At 31.7% G+C, this 20,650-nt stretch overlaps 1 protein-coding gene and 1 long non-coding RNA gene across 4 annotated transcripts; one reads left to right on the top strand and one right to left on the bottom strand.

Moving 5' to 3' along the window:
• The first annotated feature begins 4,663 nt into the window (after positions 1-4,663).
• Positions 4,664-5,641, top strand: LOC123196497. Its single transcript, XM_044610560.1, has one exon. The coding sequence runs from the start codon at positions 4,664-4,666 to the stop codon at positions 5,639-5,641; it is 978 nt and encodes a 325-aa protein (XP_044466495.1).
• Positions 5,642-6,891: 1,250 nt separating this feature from the next.
• On the bottom strand, positions 6,892-20,408 carry LOC123196051. Of its 3 annotated transcripts, none has more exons than XR_006497581.1 (3): positions 19,938-20,406; positions 19,692-19,862; positions 6,892-7,397 (listed from the first exon to the last, which is right to left on the bottom strand). It is a non-coding gene; the product is annotated as an uncharacterized LOC123196051 (long non-coding RNA). The 3 variants fall into 3 exon arrangements; XR_006497582.1 differs by having other exon boundaries at positions 6,892-7,361; positions 19,938-20,403; XR_006497583.1 differs by lacking the exon at positions 6,892-7,397 and adding an exon at positions 9,816-10,459 and having other exon boundaries at positions 19,938-20,408.
• Positions 20,409-20,650: the final 242 nt, after the last annotated feature.

Below are 20,650 nucleotides of genomic sequence, written 5' to 3'. Positions count from 1 at the left end.
TAATTAGTATTAATCCAAAGGCTTTTAGTAGTGAATTAGCTTTTTGAAAAGGAGCTAATTAGGAAAAAACAATAGAAATATCCTGATATAGATAACAAGTGGCATCGTAAACGTCAATTTCTATAATTCTAAAAGAGTAGTACTACATATACTATTAATGGATACTAACGACTAATATGTTATTATGTGATTATATATTTAATTGTTTATTTTATTTTTATTCAAAATTATTCATTCAAATGATAATATGTAGAAGTGTATACAAACTAAATTGAATAATACTTAGTTAGAAATCTAAACTTAAACTCGACTATCTTATAGCTCAAATGATACGTCAATTATTAGTACCTATAAATTGCATCTTTTAGTGTATGAAATATAACTCAACTTGAAATATGAAATCTAGAAGTGATTTTCGATTATTGCAAAGAAGGATTATGATAAACTTGAACTGAACCCTAAATGGGTTCAATGAAGTTTTCCAATGTTTGATTTTTAAAATGTGTTATTATTATTATTAATTCCTCTTCAACCAAACGATGCATGTGCACATGAATTAAATTTCTTGCTAGATTTTATTATTATAAATAATGACATCAAATAATTTGGTGTTCATTTGAGATGGGATTTACATATATGACTTAATTTATTTATAGTTCATCTATTAAAAAGATGACCTACTAGAAGTTGTACCTAACCTTTAATTATCTTTCTTAATCATGCCAACACATATTGGGTATATCCTTTTGAGATTCTCTTTGTCACTATTCATTCCCTTTTCCATTTGTTTAAATTTTGTTGAAAGTACCCACTAACTAATGTCATTAACTATTTCTAATTAGATAATTAAAATATAACGAATCCATAATTAAATGCGTTTGTGATCATAATTATTAGTGTAGTATTGTATAATATAAACAAAAAATAATACATATTTTAGAGTATTTTGAAAATTGGTACAATAAAATAGATATATTTTATAATATAATAAGTGTTTGTCCATATTGATAATTATACTTATATATCTTTTTGGAGAAGTGTTGGCCTGGGCAAGGGTGTTTTTGAAAAAATTTCAAGTTCTAGATAAATTATATGCTTTTGAAACTTTATTAATTTAATGTTTAGGTTCCCGGGAGGAATTTGGATTTTTGTACAGTTCTATAGTTCTAAATGAAGGTTTGACCCCTTTGCCTTTAATTGTGGGGGCAAATGCAAACTCATAATAATCCCCATATTCTTTTTTATTTAAGCTCGAATTCAAAATATCTATAAACTTAGCCATTATTTGACTTGAATTATAAGATTGTCGATTTGGGATTTGAGATTGAGGTTTTTTAGAGCAATTACAGGAATTTTATGAATTATAAGAAGAAAAAATATGGAATTATTATTGAGTTATTGGGAAGAATCAAAGTTGGGAAATGGAGAGACCTTGTAGCTTGAGTGGGTGATTTAAACCCTAGAACAAGTAAAAATGCTCTGAAACACAGGTCACCTGAAGTTGACAAATTTTACCTCTTCTTAACTTTCTTTTTTAAGTTTGTTCCTGCTAATACCACTAAGAATTTCATTGAAAAAAACTCAATGGTATAGTTTGATTTATAAAGGATGTCAAATATTTTATTTTAATACTTTAATACGACATATCAAAAAATGTTAATATATAATTATAAATCTATTTATAAAAATATAAAATTAAAGATAATTTTTATAATTTTATACTTTGAAATTTTACATTTTAACCTATTGTTTTATCGGCATAGAAATATACCTTTTTGGGTTTTCAGAATCGTTAAGGAAAAGGAAAGTGGTGGGTTATACCGAAGAAATTTTGCATCAAGCTTTGCATTGTGGTGGTGGGCAGCTGTTTCCTGGGGTCAGACAACGCATCTCTTTCACCATGTCTCTTCAATAATGCCAATGCCCTTTTCTCAATTTAACTTTCCATACCAAACTCTTCACTACTTGTGCTTTCAATTCCGAATTGGCAAATCCCTACATCAATTATTAAACTATCTTCCTTTCAATTTATAGGGTTTTGCCAAGAAAATTCAATTGCTTTGATTGGGATATAGAATTAATATTCTCGTCTATCATATATTTATGACGAAAATCATCCATCATGACATTGATTAAGCATTAGATTGTTGTATGTAGGTAAGATTTGATTTAAACTGAACCCCAACAAAACTTAGTTTAGATAATTTTGAATATGAAAGAGTTAACTCTAAATTGATGAGTCGGTTTAGGATCATATCATTGTTTGATTTGAACAAACTGAATTTGAGTTAAAATTTAAACTTATTGAGTTAAGCACGAGATTGACACCTCATAGGCATTGCCACATTAAATCTCATCTTGCCAACAAATTCTTTCTTTTCTTTTTTGACAATTTTTCTTCTTCTTCTTTCTCTCCAACGTCATTGAACTGTCAATTCAATATTAAGTTAATCATTTTGAATTTAAGCTGAATTCGAATTAAACATTATTTGAGATCAATTCAATTTGAATATACTCCTATATACACTCATCTTACCATTTATCATGTACAAGTTGAACACGTTGACAATCAAGCATACTAACAATTTCACATTGTAACTTTAATTAACATAAAACCATACTAAACGAATTATGTATTGTATAATATGTGTATTTTATATGGACACACATAATCAATAGCTCACGTATGTAAATAAAATAACGCTTTATGTCAATATTATATTATATAAACAAGGTAAAATAACATCGTTTTGTTATATAACTCAAAGTTAAAACAACACAATTTTCCTTTAAGTTTATTGAATTTAAGCTTAACTTACATGGTTTGAGCTCATATGTATAATATCAACTTGAGTCTATGTAAGTTGTGCGCTAACATATTTATCATATTGAGCTCAATTTCAAACTCATATTCTACTAAATTTGTGTTGAACTTAACTAATTTTATACTAAGCTAAAAACAGAGTCAAACTAAAGCTTCTTCGTTTCAAAACCCTTATATTCAAATTGATTATTACATAAATATGTTGATAATTCAAAGAAATTATGTTTTTCATGTCCTAATAATGACAAGATTTTAGGAGGGAGGCATTAGTCAAGGCATTATCGAGAGTTTAAAGGGAAAGCGAAGGATTTTAAATTTTAATCACTCTCACTTTTCACAAGAGGACAATGCTGTGGCTTGAAAACGGCGTTAATGGAAGATTTAAAAAAGCTTTGTGGCTCCTGTCTGTCGGTCGGTCCCTTTTATGTATAATCACTCGCCACACCATTTTCAATCTATTTCTCTTCATCACGTTCCACATTTCAACCAATTCCACTAAGTTGCACCACCTTTAATCTATTTTCTATTATAAAACTTTTTTTTTTTAAACTATGAATTTTTAATTGAGCCGGATCATCCATTTTTAATCTAGTTGAGGGTTATTTCCCTGCTCTAATTGTGTTTAAACCGATTATATTTAGTAAGATAAAACTTTATATATAATCAAAGATAAATTAAAATTTAATCAAACAGGAACATTTTATGGTATGAGTTTGACTAACAATATTATTTTATTCAATAATAAATAAAATGATATTATTTTGATAATTGTTTGATATAATTTAAATTAAAATTTAAATCAAGTTTGAATCGAATTAAAACTTTACCTTACTAGCAAACTAAATCTCTTTAATTTAAATTTAGTTTGGTTTAAAAATGAATTAACTCTCGAAGCCTGAGCTCAATTTGAACTTAACCTAAATAAAATCGAATTGAGCTATACCAATTTTCAAGACTAAGCTAGTTTTTAAGAATGAGTCAACTTAATTTAAATCTAACTGTAGGTTTAATAATCAAACTCATAACAATTATACAAGTTAAATTAAAAGTTTAAATCAAACTTGGAGAGGACATCGGTGCCGATGGAGAGGACGTTGGAAATAGAAGGGTGAAACTGAAGTTCACTAGGTGGTGAAATAAAGTTTTTAAAAAGTTTTGAGGGCGAATGAAATAGAAAAAGAATGTCAATCTTATATGTAAAGGGATGTGAGTTTTCAAAACTAGAAAACTCTAGATAGGGATAAAATTGTTAATTTTTTAAACTAAGAAGATAAATTAATAAATTATATTTTTTTAATAATATTATTAAAATAATAATTTTATCTTTAATCTTAATTAAAAGTTGTAGTAAAAAAAAAATTACCATTAGATTTTAAATTTAAAAAAAAGGGGCAAATACAAGTTTGAAATTTTACTGTACATTACGTCAGAATAAGTCTTCTGGCCATAAATCAATAGCTCGGCTTCAATGTGAAGCTTGGATGACCCAACTTTGCCCCTAAGCTACCCTTGGGGGACCTCCAATAACCTTCTAGGCTATAAAACCCTCCTTGTTCCTTCTCTCCTCTTTAGTGGTCCTGGCTCAGACCCCTCTGCAAGTGTTGTACAGTCTGTGCGAGCTAGCTTGCTAGCCTAATTTTTCCATTTTTGGGGTTCCCTTCCTGAAACCATAGTTTTTTTTTGTCTTCTGGGTTCTCATTGAAAACCTACGAAGTTTGCATTTAAAAATTTTTCTCTTCTTCAATGGTGATTTTTTTCGGTCTCTTGTTTTATGACCACAGATATCATTGAAGTTCAAGCCTTTCTCCTGCTTTGTTTTTGGTTATTTTCATCATCGCCATGGGAGATGTCTACTACCAAAACTTGGAGGCGAAAACAGGTAGATTAGAGAGAGTGATTTGGGGTTCAAAGTTGATGCTTTTTTCAGTTGGGATTGTTTCTACTTTCGTTCTGTTCAAAGTGGCCATAATTCCTTTCACATTCAGCTTCATTTTCTCTCTGTTTTCATTTCTTCCAAAGCTCTGGATTTTCTTCAGAAGTTGCCTTTCTCCTCCCTATATTTACATCCTTCTCAACTTCATCATCATCTCCATTGCCGCTTCTTCAACTTTCGCTCAGCAAAACAGCCCCCAACCAGTGGAAAAAGTCAACAAGAAAGTCGTTTCCGAGAACAAATCGCCTTCTCTAAAGACCCAGAACTTTCAAAAAAGTGCAAACGACCCCCAACAGCAGCGGCCGCCTCATGATGACGATCTCTGGTCTTTAATGACTCAACATCATGTTGATGATGATGATGATGAAGTTAGAGATGAAAACCCCACTTTGTCCACTGTCAAACTCGCCGACCCATCTCAAGAAACCGCCTCAAACGCCGCTTCAGTGGAAGATTTCACCAAAAAATCTGAGGAGTTAGCTCAGGAAACTCTTGAAGACGCATGGAGATTGATCACTGAAGGCCGGGGAAAACCTCAGAACCGTCACCTGAAGAAGAGTGAGACTTGGTACACGCCGCCACTGGCTGCCGTAAACTCCGCGAAGGAGGAACAAGCTGGCGGAGAACATTGTGAACACCGTCCTGATAGCGATGGTGAAGATGGTAGTGACAATCCTGAGGATCACGTCGCGTGGGCCAAGCGCGAGCTGAGGAAGTCGGAGACTTTCAATGACCGGGCGTCTCTCAGGAGGGAGAAGTCGATGAGTCAGGACGAGTTGAATCGGAGGGCCGATGCTTTCATCAAGAAGTTTAACAATGACATGAGGTTGCAGAGGCTGGAGTCTCACCAGCGTCAGATAGCGATGGTTAAACGCAACGTTTAAGCGGTTTAAATTTTCTGTTAATCACGGTAGCTTAATTAACAACCTAATACCGGGGGATTAAATGTAAATTTTTATTGTTGTTGGTTGTGAAAAAAATTTACCCCTTTTACTATCACTGTTAATATTACCATGTAAAAGGTTAATTAGAATTGCCATGGCCTTTTTCTAGTTTCCAAATCCTTCCAAATATATCCTGATTGATTTGACTAATAAATTGTTCAAATTTATACTAACTAGAACAAAGTTAAACTAAGTTGTGGTATAGATTGATGGTATGCGGTTTTGATCAACTCATTTAAATTTAGTCAATGAAGAGTGTTTTCAAAAACATTTCTACCAAACTAGTTTTCTTCACGAAGAAAAAGCAAAAAGTTGTTTTTAAATTTTAAACCAAATAGGGGGCTGCCAGTTGGCCATGGATGGGGACGAAAGTAAAAATTTGATTTATGGCAGGGTAAGTTTTGAATAAAAAATTGAGTTTGTTTCCTAATGAATTTGAATTTAAATCGATTCGAATATTTAAATTTGAATTAGGATGAAACAAAATATTTGATTTAAAATAAGCTTAAACTCAATCTAAGCTATTCAAACTCAAATTCAGGCTTAAATTGAATGAATAAAATTCGAGTAAAAAATTAGATTTTTTTTTGTAAATTAAGTTTGAATCTCAGCTTGTCAACATCAAATTAACTCTTTCATATTCAAATTGATCCCGAACTAGGCCTTGCTCAAACTTCACTTAAACCTAATCCAACCCTGATTTAAAGCTGTGGAGGGGTTTTAGTAAGTCCTAGAAGATGCTTCGATGACCCAGTTATCATGATGGTTGTCCCCTCCTTTTTGGATTGATTTTATGGGTAGGGTGATAAGGTATGAGCTGTGATGAGCCCACATTTTGTATATTGTAATGAGTCCTCTCCATATTTACAGCTTTGAGAGTTTTGAAAAGCATTTGTTGAGAAAAAAGAGAGGGAAATTTAGTACAAAGCCCTGAAGATACAAGCTGCTCAAGCCCAGAATGTTCAAAAATTCATAGGCCTTTGTCCACCCACCATTTAGCCACAGATATGAAAAAATTGAACATCTCATTGGTTTGCAGATTTGGTGCTGCAGAATTTTTCAAGATTTTAGGGAGGTAAAAACATATAAATGATACTGAGAAATTACTGAAATATTAATAAATTTTAATTTCTTCAATAAAAAAATGATATTTCAATACCTCCGACTCTTCAACTTAACAAACTAACAAATGGGGTAAAAATTTCGTCTTATTTTCTCACTCTACATCAAGACTTTGATGAAATCATTCTAATGAAAGTACACACCATGGTTCCAACCAAAACCAAAGGCCATGAATGAAAATGGCATGTCAAAACAGGTCTAAACAGACAAGCCAAATTTATCAAACTACTAACAAGCAAAATAAATGGCTTTACATGCTGAAGGCAGATAACAGTATGGGTGGATTCAATTCAATTTTAAATTTAAGCTCATTCAAACTAATGAACAATAACACCAAAGAGATAAACAGTAACACCCTAGAGGTGAATTGTCGATAAACCCTTGAATTCGAGTCAAGCTACCAAACAAAAGCTCCATCTCGAGTTCTGCTCCATCGAGTTGAATGTGGATTCAATTCCAGCTTGAATCCACCTCTATTTAACAGAGCAAAGGAAAACAATCGAGAAAACTCAAGTCTTTAAGGACAATGGACAGAGCTCTGCAATCAGGAGGATCAATACTGAGTTTTGCACGACTGCAGAACAGTAAACAGAATGTCTTTTGTTAATCTATTTTGCAGCTAAACAACTACTGTTGTGACAAATATATATATATATATATATATATATATATACTACAATTTCCTTTCTGTTTTTCATTGGGAATGATGTGTTCCATATACTACAATCTAAGTAGCACGGAAACTTATCATAGGATGCGTTTCCACGTTTCGGAAATGTTTCCGTTTCTGAAACTCTCCGAAACCTGTAGAAAACATTTTGGATTATTTCAAAATTTTCAATATGAGATTTAAAGACATTTTCAGGTCAGTTCAAATTTGTTTTCAGTATGTGCCTTAGTTCATCAATTAATGTTCTGTCTAATTACATGACAGGAAGGATTGTTAAATTCTTCACTGTGGGTGGAAGTTTGGGGTTAGACTAAATTTGGGTGGGAATAAGTCTTTTGGCCATTTTTAAATTATGAATTGATGGTCTATCTTAGAAGACTGTATCCATGAAAAATCAGAGATTAATATCTGACCCTTGAGAAAAACGGAACGTGCCAAATGAAACTTCAAATTCCAAACAACAGCGAATCAAATCAAGTCGATCACTTGAGTTAAAACCTTAAAAACTCATTTGCATCTTCTAAGAAGCAGCCAACCACATGATAGAGACTACTCTTCCAATCAGCTTTTAGATTACGGAGACTAAATTTTACTCTTACCCATCACAATTTAAATTTTGATTACAGATTATATTTAAATTTATATTCTGAAGGTGTGTGTGGTTTCTAGCTTAAATTAAAAAGTGACGTATGATGATGGATTAATTAAGAGTCAAGTAGTAGTAAGAATATTTATTCATTTTCCCACCTCTTTTTTTTCCTTGAAGATTCTCTCAGAAATGGTAAGTGCTTGGCTGGCTTATGAAATGTTTTGTTTCTAAGGATATGCAGAGCATTATTAATTAGTTTGGAGAGAGCTAATAGAATTTAATCAAAATCCTAGCTAACTTTTGTTTAATTAATTTAGGCCAAATGACTATGTCCCACCCAAGATATAGTGTACTTCAACTGATACTCGCTAACTTTTAAAAACTCAAAGTTCTATCCATGAGTCAATTTCTATTAAAATTTTCAGTTAAGGTTAGAGATAAAATTATCATTTCGAAAATAATATTAAAAATATATAATTCATTAAATTTTTACCCTTAAGTTTTAAAAACTAACAATTTTACCCCTGGTTAAAGTCTTTTAGTTTTGAAAAGTGACATTTCCCCCTCAAAACTTAAGGTTTTCTTTCCACTCATCTCTAGCAATATCTTCGACCACTAGCAATCTCCATGAAACTCTCTAACCAATCTCTAGCCACCACCTTAACCTAAATTTGTTTGGATTAGATGAATCCAGACAATCTGGATGACCAAGGTTTTGTCCAAACAAAGCATTGTCTGGTGATGCCTTTGTCATCCAGACCATTTGGATTCATCTAATCTAGACGAATCTAGACCAAGATGGTGGCCATAGATAGGTTAGGAAGTTTCGTGGAGGTTGCTTGTGGCTGGAGATGTTGCCGAAGAGGAGAGGAAAGGTGTTGGGGGGGGGGGGGATTGCCACTTTTTAAACTAAAAAACTTTAATCAGAGGTAAAATTGTTAGTTTTTAAAACTTAGAGATGAAAAAATAATGAATTATATATATTTTTAATATTATTGCTAAAATGACGATTTTACCTTTAATCCTAACTGAAAATTTTAACAGAAATTGACTCATGGATGGGACTTTAGATTTTTGAAAACTAACAGATATTAGTTTGGATTACACTATACCTTGGGTGGGAATAAGTGATTTAGCCATTAATTTAATTTACATGGGCACTCATATAATTAAATATTTCATAGTGCCATTTTGTTCAAAGTGGCCATAATTCCTTTCACATTCAGCTTCATTTTCTTCAGAAGTTACCTTTCTCCTCCCTATGTTTACATCCTTCTCAACTTCATCATCATCTCCATTCCTGCTTCTCCAACTTTCTCTCAGCAAAACAACCCCCAAGCAGTGGGAAGTCGTTTCCGAGAAGAAATTGCCACTGGAATATTTGGTGAATAATGACCGTGTAGAAAGTGGGGATTCAAAATGGAACCACAGGTCATAGCTTAACAACTTCAATTATGTTGGTGGGTCTAGATTTTAATGAAAATCATTATTTCTGCTAACAACCGTAGCTTAACAAATCAACATATAATTAATTAATAGGCCAAATAACTATTTTCCACCCAAGGTTTAATGTAAATTTGATTCTCACCTATTAACTATCGAAAGTTCAAATACTCACTCATCTGTTAAATTTTATTGTTACTATCAAGATAAAATTCTTAAAAAAATCCCCTAGGTCTCAAATAAGTTTTTGCTAATTTTAAAAAAATTTAGATATACAAAAGATTAAACAATTATGCAAAGAAAATGAAATAATTTAACATATTTAATAATTTAATTTTTTTCTATAAAAATGGTAATGTTTCTTCATGGAATGGTTTATAATCTACAAAAGGCAAGTAAAATGTATATTAAGCAACATATTAATTGCACCTTAACCACCGGCCTTAAATTCATTATCTTTTTCCCTATAAATTACTATCTAATTTGCACACCACATATCCAACTTACTCCGAACTTTTGTAACAACTTCTGGTTCTTAGATTTCAAAGTTGAAGAAAAATGAGTCCCAAGACTTATAATTCTTCCACTGCAGCTTTCTTGAGGCCAAAAGACTTACTCCCATCCAAAGTTTACTCTTTTCTCAAGTTTCCACCAATTATCTTTTAAAAACCCAAATATTTCTATGTACGCACCACCTTATTTTGAAGATATATTACTTGAATATTTTTAACGAGCACTTACAAGAAGTGTGGTTGATGATGTGTGACAGATCTGTGTGACAAATTTGGTTATTTCTGCCAAATTTTTGATGGTTTTGAGAAATCACTGAGGAGGGAGAAGAGGCATCGTTTGTAGAGTTGACGGCGCACTAGAGTGAGTTGTCAAGGAGAATGGACGTGGACGTCGGAAACTTTGAAGGGGGCAGCTCTTAACCCTAAAAGATAGAAACTCTTAAAACCCTAGATGATAGGGGTAAAAATATAACAAGAATAAATTATTCTTTCTTTAAATGAAATCTTAAAATAATGATTATACCCTTGATAGTAACAGCAAAATTTAACAAACTGGTAAGTATTTAGGTTTTTAAAAGATAATAGTTGGGAACTTGAGAAAAGAGTAAACTTTGGATGAGAGTAAGTCTTTTGGCCTCAAGAAAGCTGCAGCAGAAGAATTATAAGTCTTGGGACTCATTTTTCTTCAACTTTGAAATCTAAAACCAGAAATTGTTACAAAAGTTCGGAGTAAGTTGGATATGTGTTGTGCAAATTAGATAGTATTTTATAAGGAAAAACATAGTGAATTTAAGGCAGGTGGTTAATGTATAATTAATATGTTGCTCAATACACATTTTACTTGCCTTTTGTAGATTATAAACCATTCAATGAAGAAACATTACCATTTTTATAGAAAAATTAAATTATTAAATATGTTAAATTATTTCATTTTCTTTGCATAACCGTTTAATCTTTTGCATATCTAAATTTTTTTAGAATTATCAAAAACTTATTTGAGAGACGGGATTTTTACTAAAATTTTAAATAATAGTTGTGTAAGAAGTATGCATACCCGTTTAGTGTCTCTAATTTGTTTGTCAAGGAGGAACAGTTACTCAAGGTCAAGAAAATAAATCTAACGCTTTGAACGCCCGTGTAAGATGTACAGTCTTTCATGAAATGAAGTTATTTGATAATTGTGTTTTCACAAGAGAGAAACAAGATATTAGTGGATAAAATTGTCATGAACACTCATGGATATACAAAGATAGTATGTCAGTTGTGTTTTTCCAATCATCAACCTTGTTCTCTTCGGTCATCATTAAGACAAAGACAATGAATCATCATTGTATGAGAGACAACGATGGTTCATCATCTTCGTCTCAATGATGGTCAAAGAGAATAAGGTCGATGATGGTTGGAGATGGATCGGGATGGAGAGAGAAACTAATAGAAAAAGAGAATGTGGTCTTTGTTGTCTCCAAGCACCAATAGTGATAGGTAGGTGGGTGTTTGAATTTTTTAAAGTTAATAAGTAAAACTTAAGAAAAGAATAATCTTTAGGTGAAAATAATTCCTTTAGTCTTTAATATAAAGAATAATTTGATGGTTACATTAAAGGTTAAATCAATCATTTATATTTATTTATATAATTAAACAGTCTAAATTAATAATTATAATTAAATTATTAAAAGAGGATATTTTGGTTGTTATATTAAGAAAGGGTAAATGAGTTATTTAAACTTTTAAATAACAAAAAATATTAACAAATTATGTGGTAGATGATACCTTAGGGTTTTGAAACTTAGCGGGTAGGACTTTGTCAATATAACAAACCTTGGGTGGGAACAAGTTTTTTGGCCTTTTTTATGTGACTCACTTTGTGTGCATACACATCAAAGTAGACATGTCAAATGGATCATACTAGCCTCTGGCTCGGCCCGAAGCACAAAAAACCGGCAAAACTCAAAAGGGCATAATTCGTCAAGCTATGTCGTGGGCTATGCATTAGGCCTGCAAGGCGACCCACACTGTTCACCTAATAAATAAATAAAAATTGTATTAAGGCTAGAAGGCTGCCAGTAGTTGCAGCCTCCGATACTGGTCAAGCCAGTAGCTATGAGGGTTTGAAATTTTTTTATTTTATTTTTATTTTTTTATATAAACCCACCCTCTTCCACTCTCTAAGCCAAACACTAGACCTGGCCACGGGCCGGTTTGGCCCGTGAACCGGACCGAAACCGGCCCTCCTAAAACTGGAACCGGAACCGACAGACCTGAAACCGGACTGAACCAGAACCGAAACCGGGGTTCTACGGTTTGGTTCCGGTTTATATAAATTGGAACCGTGAACCGCCGGTTCACACCTGGTTTATGAACCGACGGTTTACTGTGCTGAACCGAAAAAATTTGAATATTTTTTTGAATTTTTTTAAAAAAGCCAACGGTTCCCTGCGTAGGGAACCGTTGGCTTGAAGGGAAAATTGCAGGGGATCCCTTGCAATTTTCAGAGAAAATCAGGCGACCAATCCCCTGCAATTTCTCTGAATGTCAATTCAACCCCCCCTATTTTTAATTTTTTTCAAAAAAGTTTTTTCCTATATATCCTCCTTCAAATTTCATTCTCTCAAATTTCAATTTCTCCACTCTCTCACTCAATCCTTCAAACTCTCATTCTCATTCTTTAAACTCTTAATACTCTCTCAATCTTTCAATTCAATCAAATTTTCTTAAATTTAATTAAATTCTTTCTTAATTTTTTATTAATTTCAATTTCAATTTCAATTTTTTTTATACAATTCATAATTAATTATATAATTTATTTCTATAATTAATTTTATTTATTATTTATTATTATCTTTTATAATTAATCATATAATTTATTTATATAATTAATTTTATTTATTGTAATTAAGTCCAAGCCTTTCTTTTAATTTTCAATTATTTTAATTAATAATTTAAAAATTAAATTAAGATCATGTATTAGAATTGACTGTTCAATATCGGTTCCGAACCGGAACCGACAGTTCCGAACTGTGGACGAACCGTCCTGTTACGGTTTCGGTTCAGGGTCCTTATGTTTTCGAACCGTGAACCGGCGATTCCGAACCGAAACCGACGGTTCATGAACCGTGGCCAGGTCTACCAAACACATATAATCTAATTTCTCAATATCTCATTCTCTCTCTACATTCTCACCTAATTTCTTAATGTCTCATTCTCTTCTTTCAATCCCTTTCACATTCAATATTTTGTTTATTTAATTTTAATATTTTAATTTCAATTATTAATTTTACTCTACATTGTATTTATTTAATTTTTGTATTAATTTTTTTGTTTTTGGTTTTTGATGAAAAAATTTTTAAAATAACTATTTAAATTTACCATATAAATTTCCTTTTAAATTAATACAACCGAGGGTTGTAAATTGTAAATCAATCTCTCAAATAACATTTTGTTTATATTTTCAAATGATGTAAAATTATTTTTTATTACTAATTATTATATCTAATTAAAAGAAACTTTTTATTTATCAATTGTTGCAATGGACTTTTTTTTCTTTAACTACGTTTTAGTGGCTTATCCTGCACTTTAGTCCAGATAACTATATTTTTTATGCTCTGTAAACAAAAGGAATCAAATAACTCGCACATCTCGTCTTCAAACAATGTTACCTATAATTTTTATTATACTTGTTACTATCACTATTCTTTTAATATCTATTAATAACATAATTTTTTTTATCGTATAATTTTATTAATTATTATTTTTTAAAAATCTTTTCATATTGAAAAAATTTAACATGCTCTATCTATTGGTTGGTAATTAATTTTATTTATTAGCTCTAACGTAACGTTCTAATGAACTTTGACTACTACCAACGATTCAATTTCAAGGATAATTTATTGTTATTTATTGACCCACCATCCATAGACCATGCACAATAGAAAAAGAACTCAAGGGTCCCATCTGACTACAACGCCAGATCATTGCCATTACACCTTTCCTAAAAAGGCAACTGATTTTGATCCAAAATGGCCCACTTTCACTTCAGTTTACTAAATCTGCTCTCTCCAGCTTTTTCCAGACTCCCACCAGCTTTTTCTTTTCCTAGAAGATTCTTCCAGAAATGGCAAGTGCCATTAATGAGAGAGACTCGAAGAATTGTTGAATTCTTCACTAATTCCACTATCCCTACAATTCTTATACTTCCAAAATTGTCAACTATATTAATTTCCATGGCTTTTATGAACTTCATGTTTAATTTTACAGTAAGCATTTAGAAAGTAGAGACCCGGTTGAAACACTCTTTCACAAGTCTGCTAATAACCCAGGAAAGTTTATCACTTTGGACTTTTCCTATCATACTATATCAGTATAGTTCTACTGCTATAAGCAGAAACCTTTAGAAATAAAATGATTTCTGAATTATTCCTCTCTTCCTTAAAATCTGTGGACCATCACCATGATCAATAAAAATACATGATAAACTATTCAACATGCTAGATATAGCAGCTACGGGAAAATATTTTGCAAAATATGGTTTGGTCAAACGTTGTAAAATTCTAATCCAACTTAGCTGTGATGATTGAGGAAATTCATACATTTGAGCCCACAGAGTTTATGATTTTAGAGCACAGCTGATGAAACATTTCAAATTATGAAAACGCTTAACAATAAGATATTACGTGTTGACCTGGAAACTAAATAGGAACTTTCCTGGAATATTGAAAGTTAGATTTGCAGTGAAGGGCTCGGGAGCTCCAAATTCTCAAGGAAGGACTTGCCGGTCAATTATAAATACCTCCCATTTATCCAACCTGAAATGCAACTTTCTTGACATTTTCTTCTTCTTATCATCACTTAAACTAAGTAATGGCATTCTCATCACTTAGACTCTCCCTTGTTTTCGTCATCATTTTTGTTCTACATTTTCACACTAATGCTTTTAATTTAATGCAAGAAGCAGAGACTCTCCTCAAATGGAAAAACATCCTTCAAAACCAAAGCTAGTACGTCATCTCTTCATGGATAATAGTTTCTTGTTCTAATTGGATTGAAGTATCCTGTGACTATACTAGAAGTATCAAGAGCTTAAATCTGTCAAGTTTGGGTTTAAAAGGTACACTCTATGGATTTTCATTCTCATCATTAACTTTTTCCCATCATATCTTGACTTTCCCATAATGAACTCTTTGGAGTTATCCCTTCTCAAATTGGTCTAAAATATCTTGACTTGTCATCAGTTGGAATTTTCCCCGCAAATTGATTAAATGACAAGTCAAGATATTTTAGACTGAGGGTCTCAAGATTTGATTGAGGGTCTCAAGATTTCAGTTGGAATTTTCACTGAGAGTTTTCAGATTTCAATTGGAATTTTCCCAACACTAAGGGTCTCCAGATGGTCTTCAGATTTCAGTTGGAATTTTCCTAGCAAAACTGAAATCTTGAGACCCTCAGTCTAAAATATCTTGACTTGTCATTCAATCAATTTGCTGGGAAAATTCCAACTGATGACAAGTCAAGATATTTTAGATCAATTTGAGAAGGGATAACTCCAAAGAGTTCATTATGGGAAAGTCAAGATATGATCAAGATATGATGGGAAAGAGTTAATGATGAGAATGAAAATCCATAGAGTGTACCTTTTAAACCCAAACTTGACAGATTTAAGCTCTTGATACTTCCAGTATGATCACAGGATACTCCAATCCAATTAGTACAAGAAACTCTTATCCATAAAGAGAGGACGTACTAACTTTGGTTTTGAAGGTTGTTTTTCCATTTGAGGAGAGTCTCTGCTTCTTGCGTTAAATTAAAAGCATTAATGTGAAAATACAGAACAAAAATGATGACGAAAACAAGGGAGAGTCTAAGCGATGAGAATGTCATTACTTAGTTTAAGTGATGATAAAAAGAAGAAAATATCAAGAAAGTTGCATTTCAGGTTGGACAAATGGGAGGTATTTATAATTGGCCGGCAAGTCCTTCCTTGAGAATTTGGAGCTCCCGAGACCTTCACTACAAATCTAACTTTCAATATTCTAGGAAAGTTCCTATTTAGTTTCCAGGTCAACGCGCAATATCTTATTGTTAAGCGTTTTCATAATTTGAAAAGTTTCATTAGTCGTGCTCTGAAATCGTAAACTCTGTGGGCTCAAATGTATGAATTTCCTCAATCATCACAACTAAGCTGGATTAGAATTTTGCAACGTTTGACCAAACCATATTCTGCAAAATATTTTCTCGTAGCTGCTATATCTAGCATGTTGAATAGTTTATCATGTATTTTTATTGATCATGGTGATGCTCCACAGATTTTAAGGAAGAGAGGAATAATCTAGAAATCATTTTATTTCTAAAGGTTTCTATTTATAGCAGCAGAACTATACTGATATAGTATGATAGGAAAAGTCCAAAGTGATAAACTTTCCTAGGTTATCAGCAGACTTGTGAAAGAGTGTTTCAGCCGGGTCTCTACTCTCTAAATGCTTATTGTAAAATTAATCATAAAGTTCATAAAAAGTCATGGAAATTAATATAGTTGACAACTTTGGAAGTATAAGAATTGTAGGGACAGTGGAATTAGTGAAGAATTCAACAATTCTTCGAGTCTCTCTCATTAATAGCACTTGCCATTTCTGGGAGAATCTTCTAGGAAAAGAAAATGCCGGTGGGAGTCTGGAAAAAGCTAGAGAGAGCAGATTTAGTAAACTGAAGTAAAAGTGGGCAATTTTGGATCAAAATCAGTTGCCTTTTTAGGAAAGGTGTAATGGTAATAATCTGGCGTTGTAGTCAGATGGGACCCTTGAGTCCTTCTTCTATTGTGCATGATCTATGAATGATGGGTCAATAAATAACAATAAATTATCCCTGAAATTGAATAGTTGGTAGTAAAAAGTTCATTAGAACGTTACATTAAAGCTAATAAATAAAATTAATTACCAACCAACAGATAGAGTAAAATCTTAAATCTGATTTTGTGTTAATGATTTTTTATTAAGATATATTTCAAAATTTTAAAATATTTAATATATTATTATTATTTTATTTTATTTTATAATTTTTCCGCAAAAGAAATTGGTATCAAAAGTTTTTTTTATACGAATTTCCCTAATTACCTTTAAATCATTTGAAAATGGACCCCTTGATACCCATTTAAATTAGGCCAAAAGACTTGGTCCCACCTAAGATTTAATGCATTCATAAACTTACAGTCATGAAATTTTAAAAATCTAAATAGTTAAAATTTTTTATTATATATATGGATGAAATTGTTATTTATAATAAAATATTTAAAAAATTAAAATTTTATCATTTTTTTAATTTTAATTTTAAAAACTGACATATTTCAAATTTTTTAATTTTAAAAAATGATTTTCCCCCCTCCTCTGCTACGGTTTCATTAGTACTTTCCCTTGTAAAAATATATCTTTCTTCAATTCATGTATAAATAATTTGAAAAAGAAGGTATAAAACATATATATATATATTTTTGGTATAGGAACATGACTTTCACAACAGCCGTTTTGCCTCATCTATACCTAGGCAATTATTAGCCAATTTAATAATATGTTACTAAATTCTACCATATAAGATATATGGACATGACTACAACCAAATCGAATCGAATTGAATATTATCTATCTTAAGTTCACTTGATTTTATTTAATAAAATTTGAGTTTAAATTCAAATTCACTAAATTCAAAAGTTCGTAATTTGAACTCAAGATAAAAATGACTAACCCCAATACCAACGTGAAACCCACATCATAACAAAGAATTTGATGCTTCAATAACCGCACTGGCTATAATATTGAAACAATGTCTTTCTCAATTTTTAATGCTCTTACCACTCTTGGTCTGCCTTTCCATTTTTATACACTACATCTACATTAATTGACCCCCGAAACAAGTTTATTTGACTGGAAAAACCAAAGGTGGTTATGGGCATCAATTCTCTTTCAAATGCATTATGATCAATTAACTCTTGAAACAAGTTTATTTGACTGGAATACTAAGAAGCTGCAAGAGTACTGATGGTTTGTAATGTTCAGCCTTAATTTACTAACACATTAGACATTTAGCCACAAAATCTTAATTCTTCACTAATTCAAGTATTCCTACAATTCTTATACTTCCAAATTAGAGTTGTAAATTAAAATATATTAATTTCCATGGTTTTTATGAACTTTATGTTTAATTTTACAGTAAGCATGTATTTAGAGACCCGATTGAAACACTCTTTCACAAGTCTAGTAATAACCCAGGAAAGTTTATCACTTTGGGGTCACTTTTCCGATCATAAATTAATATATCAGTGTCAATAACCCAGGAAAACCCTGCTTCATAGCTATGAATGATGATGATGATAAGTTCAAGAGAGAAAGAAGATTATTGTAAAAAGAGGTGGCTTAGAAAGAGCTGTATAAATAGAACATGAAAAACATGGAATGGGAGTTACAAAAATGAGATTGTACTGTGTGTGAATGACTATCCTTTTCTTTCGATTTTTGTGCACCCCACTACACTCCTTTTTCATTATGCGATAAGAGAGCATCATGTCATACCAATACCACTGTCAAATTTGTTTAATCAATAAACCCACTAATTATCACTCTTTAATTAAAAAAATACCTCTAAAATTAAAAAAAAAAATTCCTAAAAATATCTTTTAACCCCATCAAAATATTAAAGGGTTTGGATTGATATTGTTGACTTAATAAACTAATTTGATATATGATTTGATCCCATAAAAAAATCAATGGAGACTGTTTTAGGTCTTGCAAGAGAAAAAAACAATACACACTAAAAGGGAGAGTGTCGCTGCCATAGTATAGAAAGAATACCAAAAAGGAGTCACGCTTTCAGATTAAAATTTATGGCGTATTTTTTACGTGTAGAAAAATAATAGTGGACTGTTGGCTGTTTAAAAGGGTCAACAAGTCAACATTGAAGACTGACAGCTGTTTTCCATTCTTTCAAATTTAATGTGAATGCTTTGACTTTTTACATTAATGGGAAATTAAAATTTTTACAACTATTTTATTCTGCCTATACAAAAGTGTTACTTATTCTAAAACTTTAAGAAATATACCACAACAGTAATCATTTGTTGTTCTTTTCCTTGATTCTCTTCTCATTGCCAACACCCAACCGTTGGTTGATAAGTAAGCAGCAATATTATAATCGTGCAGGAATTTATATTTAATTTTTTTGTTTTTTTGTTTAAGTTAATGACTCGAAATTGCAGAAACAACAAAAATCTTGTTTTTGTATCGGAAGAGGCAATTTGAAAAATATTCATTAATCTCTAATACTGTAAAATTTTCATTATTTATTTATTTATTTATGTCTATGTCTTTTATTTATTTATTTATTTATTTTTTTGAAGAAAGAAATTCAAATTGATAGTACTGAAGTTGTTACCCAATATGAGGTAAATAAACCATTAAAAGGGAGGAGAAAGTGGGTATTCTTCTTCTGTGGTTTTGTGGGGAAACAGAGTACAGATTGTTATAGTGGTGACAGCTGAAAATCTTCTAACTTTGTGTTTTTTGTTAGGATGCATTTTACCTTAATAATAAAGTGACGAAACTGATGAGATGAAACAAGGGGGGAGGAGGGATATGATCATTATGGATAAGAAAAAGAGTAGACAAACTGACTTACCTCGATAAAAGCCGTCTTCAACAGCCTGCCGGCAACTGCGGTGATATTCGCTGTAATTATTTTTAGCTTCAAAGATTCAAAGGCCTCACACAACTTTACCATTGTGTCGGTTCTTTTGCTACATGTGATGCTCACCACTAAAGGTTTTTCTCCCATTGGGTTAACTCTAAGCTGCAATTAAATTTTGTTTTTAATTATTTGTTTAATGAATGATTAGAGAGAGAAAAGAAAGAGAGACTTAATTACCTCAAGAACTTCAACAGGAGAAGTTCTCGATCCCGTAGAATCATAAATCTGATCCGTTTTCTTCTTCTTTGATCTCAACAAAACGGGTAATCCTTGCTCAAAATCATAACCCAAATTCTTCTTCGATTTTCCAGATTCCAGCTCTGTAATCTTCTCTTTCTTTTTTGTTGGTGAGAACCTCTTTGTATAGCTAAGGAGTCGCCTCTATGATAAAAATGACTAACCCCAATACCAACGTGAAGCCCACGTTTGATGCTTCAATCACGGCACTGACTATAATATTGAAACAATGTCTTTCTCAATTTTTAATGCTCTTACCACTCTTGGTCTGCCTTTCCATTTTTATACACTACATCTACATTAATTGACCCCCGAAACAAGTTTATTTGACTGGAAAAACCAAAGGTGGTTATGGGCATCAATTCTCTTTCAAATGCATTATGATCAATTAACTCTCGAAACAAGTTTATTTGACTGGAATACTGAGAAGCTGCAAGATTACTGATGGTTTATAATGTTCAGCCTTAATTTACTAACACATTAGACATTTAGCCACAAAATCTTAATTCTTCACTAATTGGAGAATTCCTACAATTCTTATACTTCCAGATTAGAGCTGTAAATTAAAATATATTAATTTCCATGGCTTTTATGAACTAAATGTTTAATTTTACAATAAGCATGCATTTAGAGATCCGGTTGAAACACTCTTT

This window comes from Mangifera indica, chromosome 14 (genome assembly GCF_011075055.1).
Source record: "Mangifera indica cultivar Alphonso chromosome 14, CATAS_Mindica_2.1, whole genome shotgun sequence".
NCBI classification, from domain to species: Eukaryota; Viridiplantae; Streptophyta; class Magnoliopsida; order Sapindales; family Anacardiaceae; genus Mangifera; species Mangifera indica.
Note: the sequence above shows the minus strand (reverse complement) of the source record. Positions and strands in the feature narration are given on the sequence as shown.

Excerpts from the sequence above, each read along its gene's own strand:
- LOC123196497 (XM_044610560.1), top strand. The coding sequence starts at position 4,664 with ATGGGAGATGTCTACTACCAAAACTTGGAGGCGAAAACAGGTAGATTA.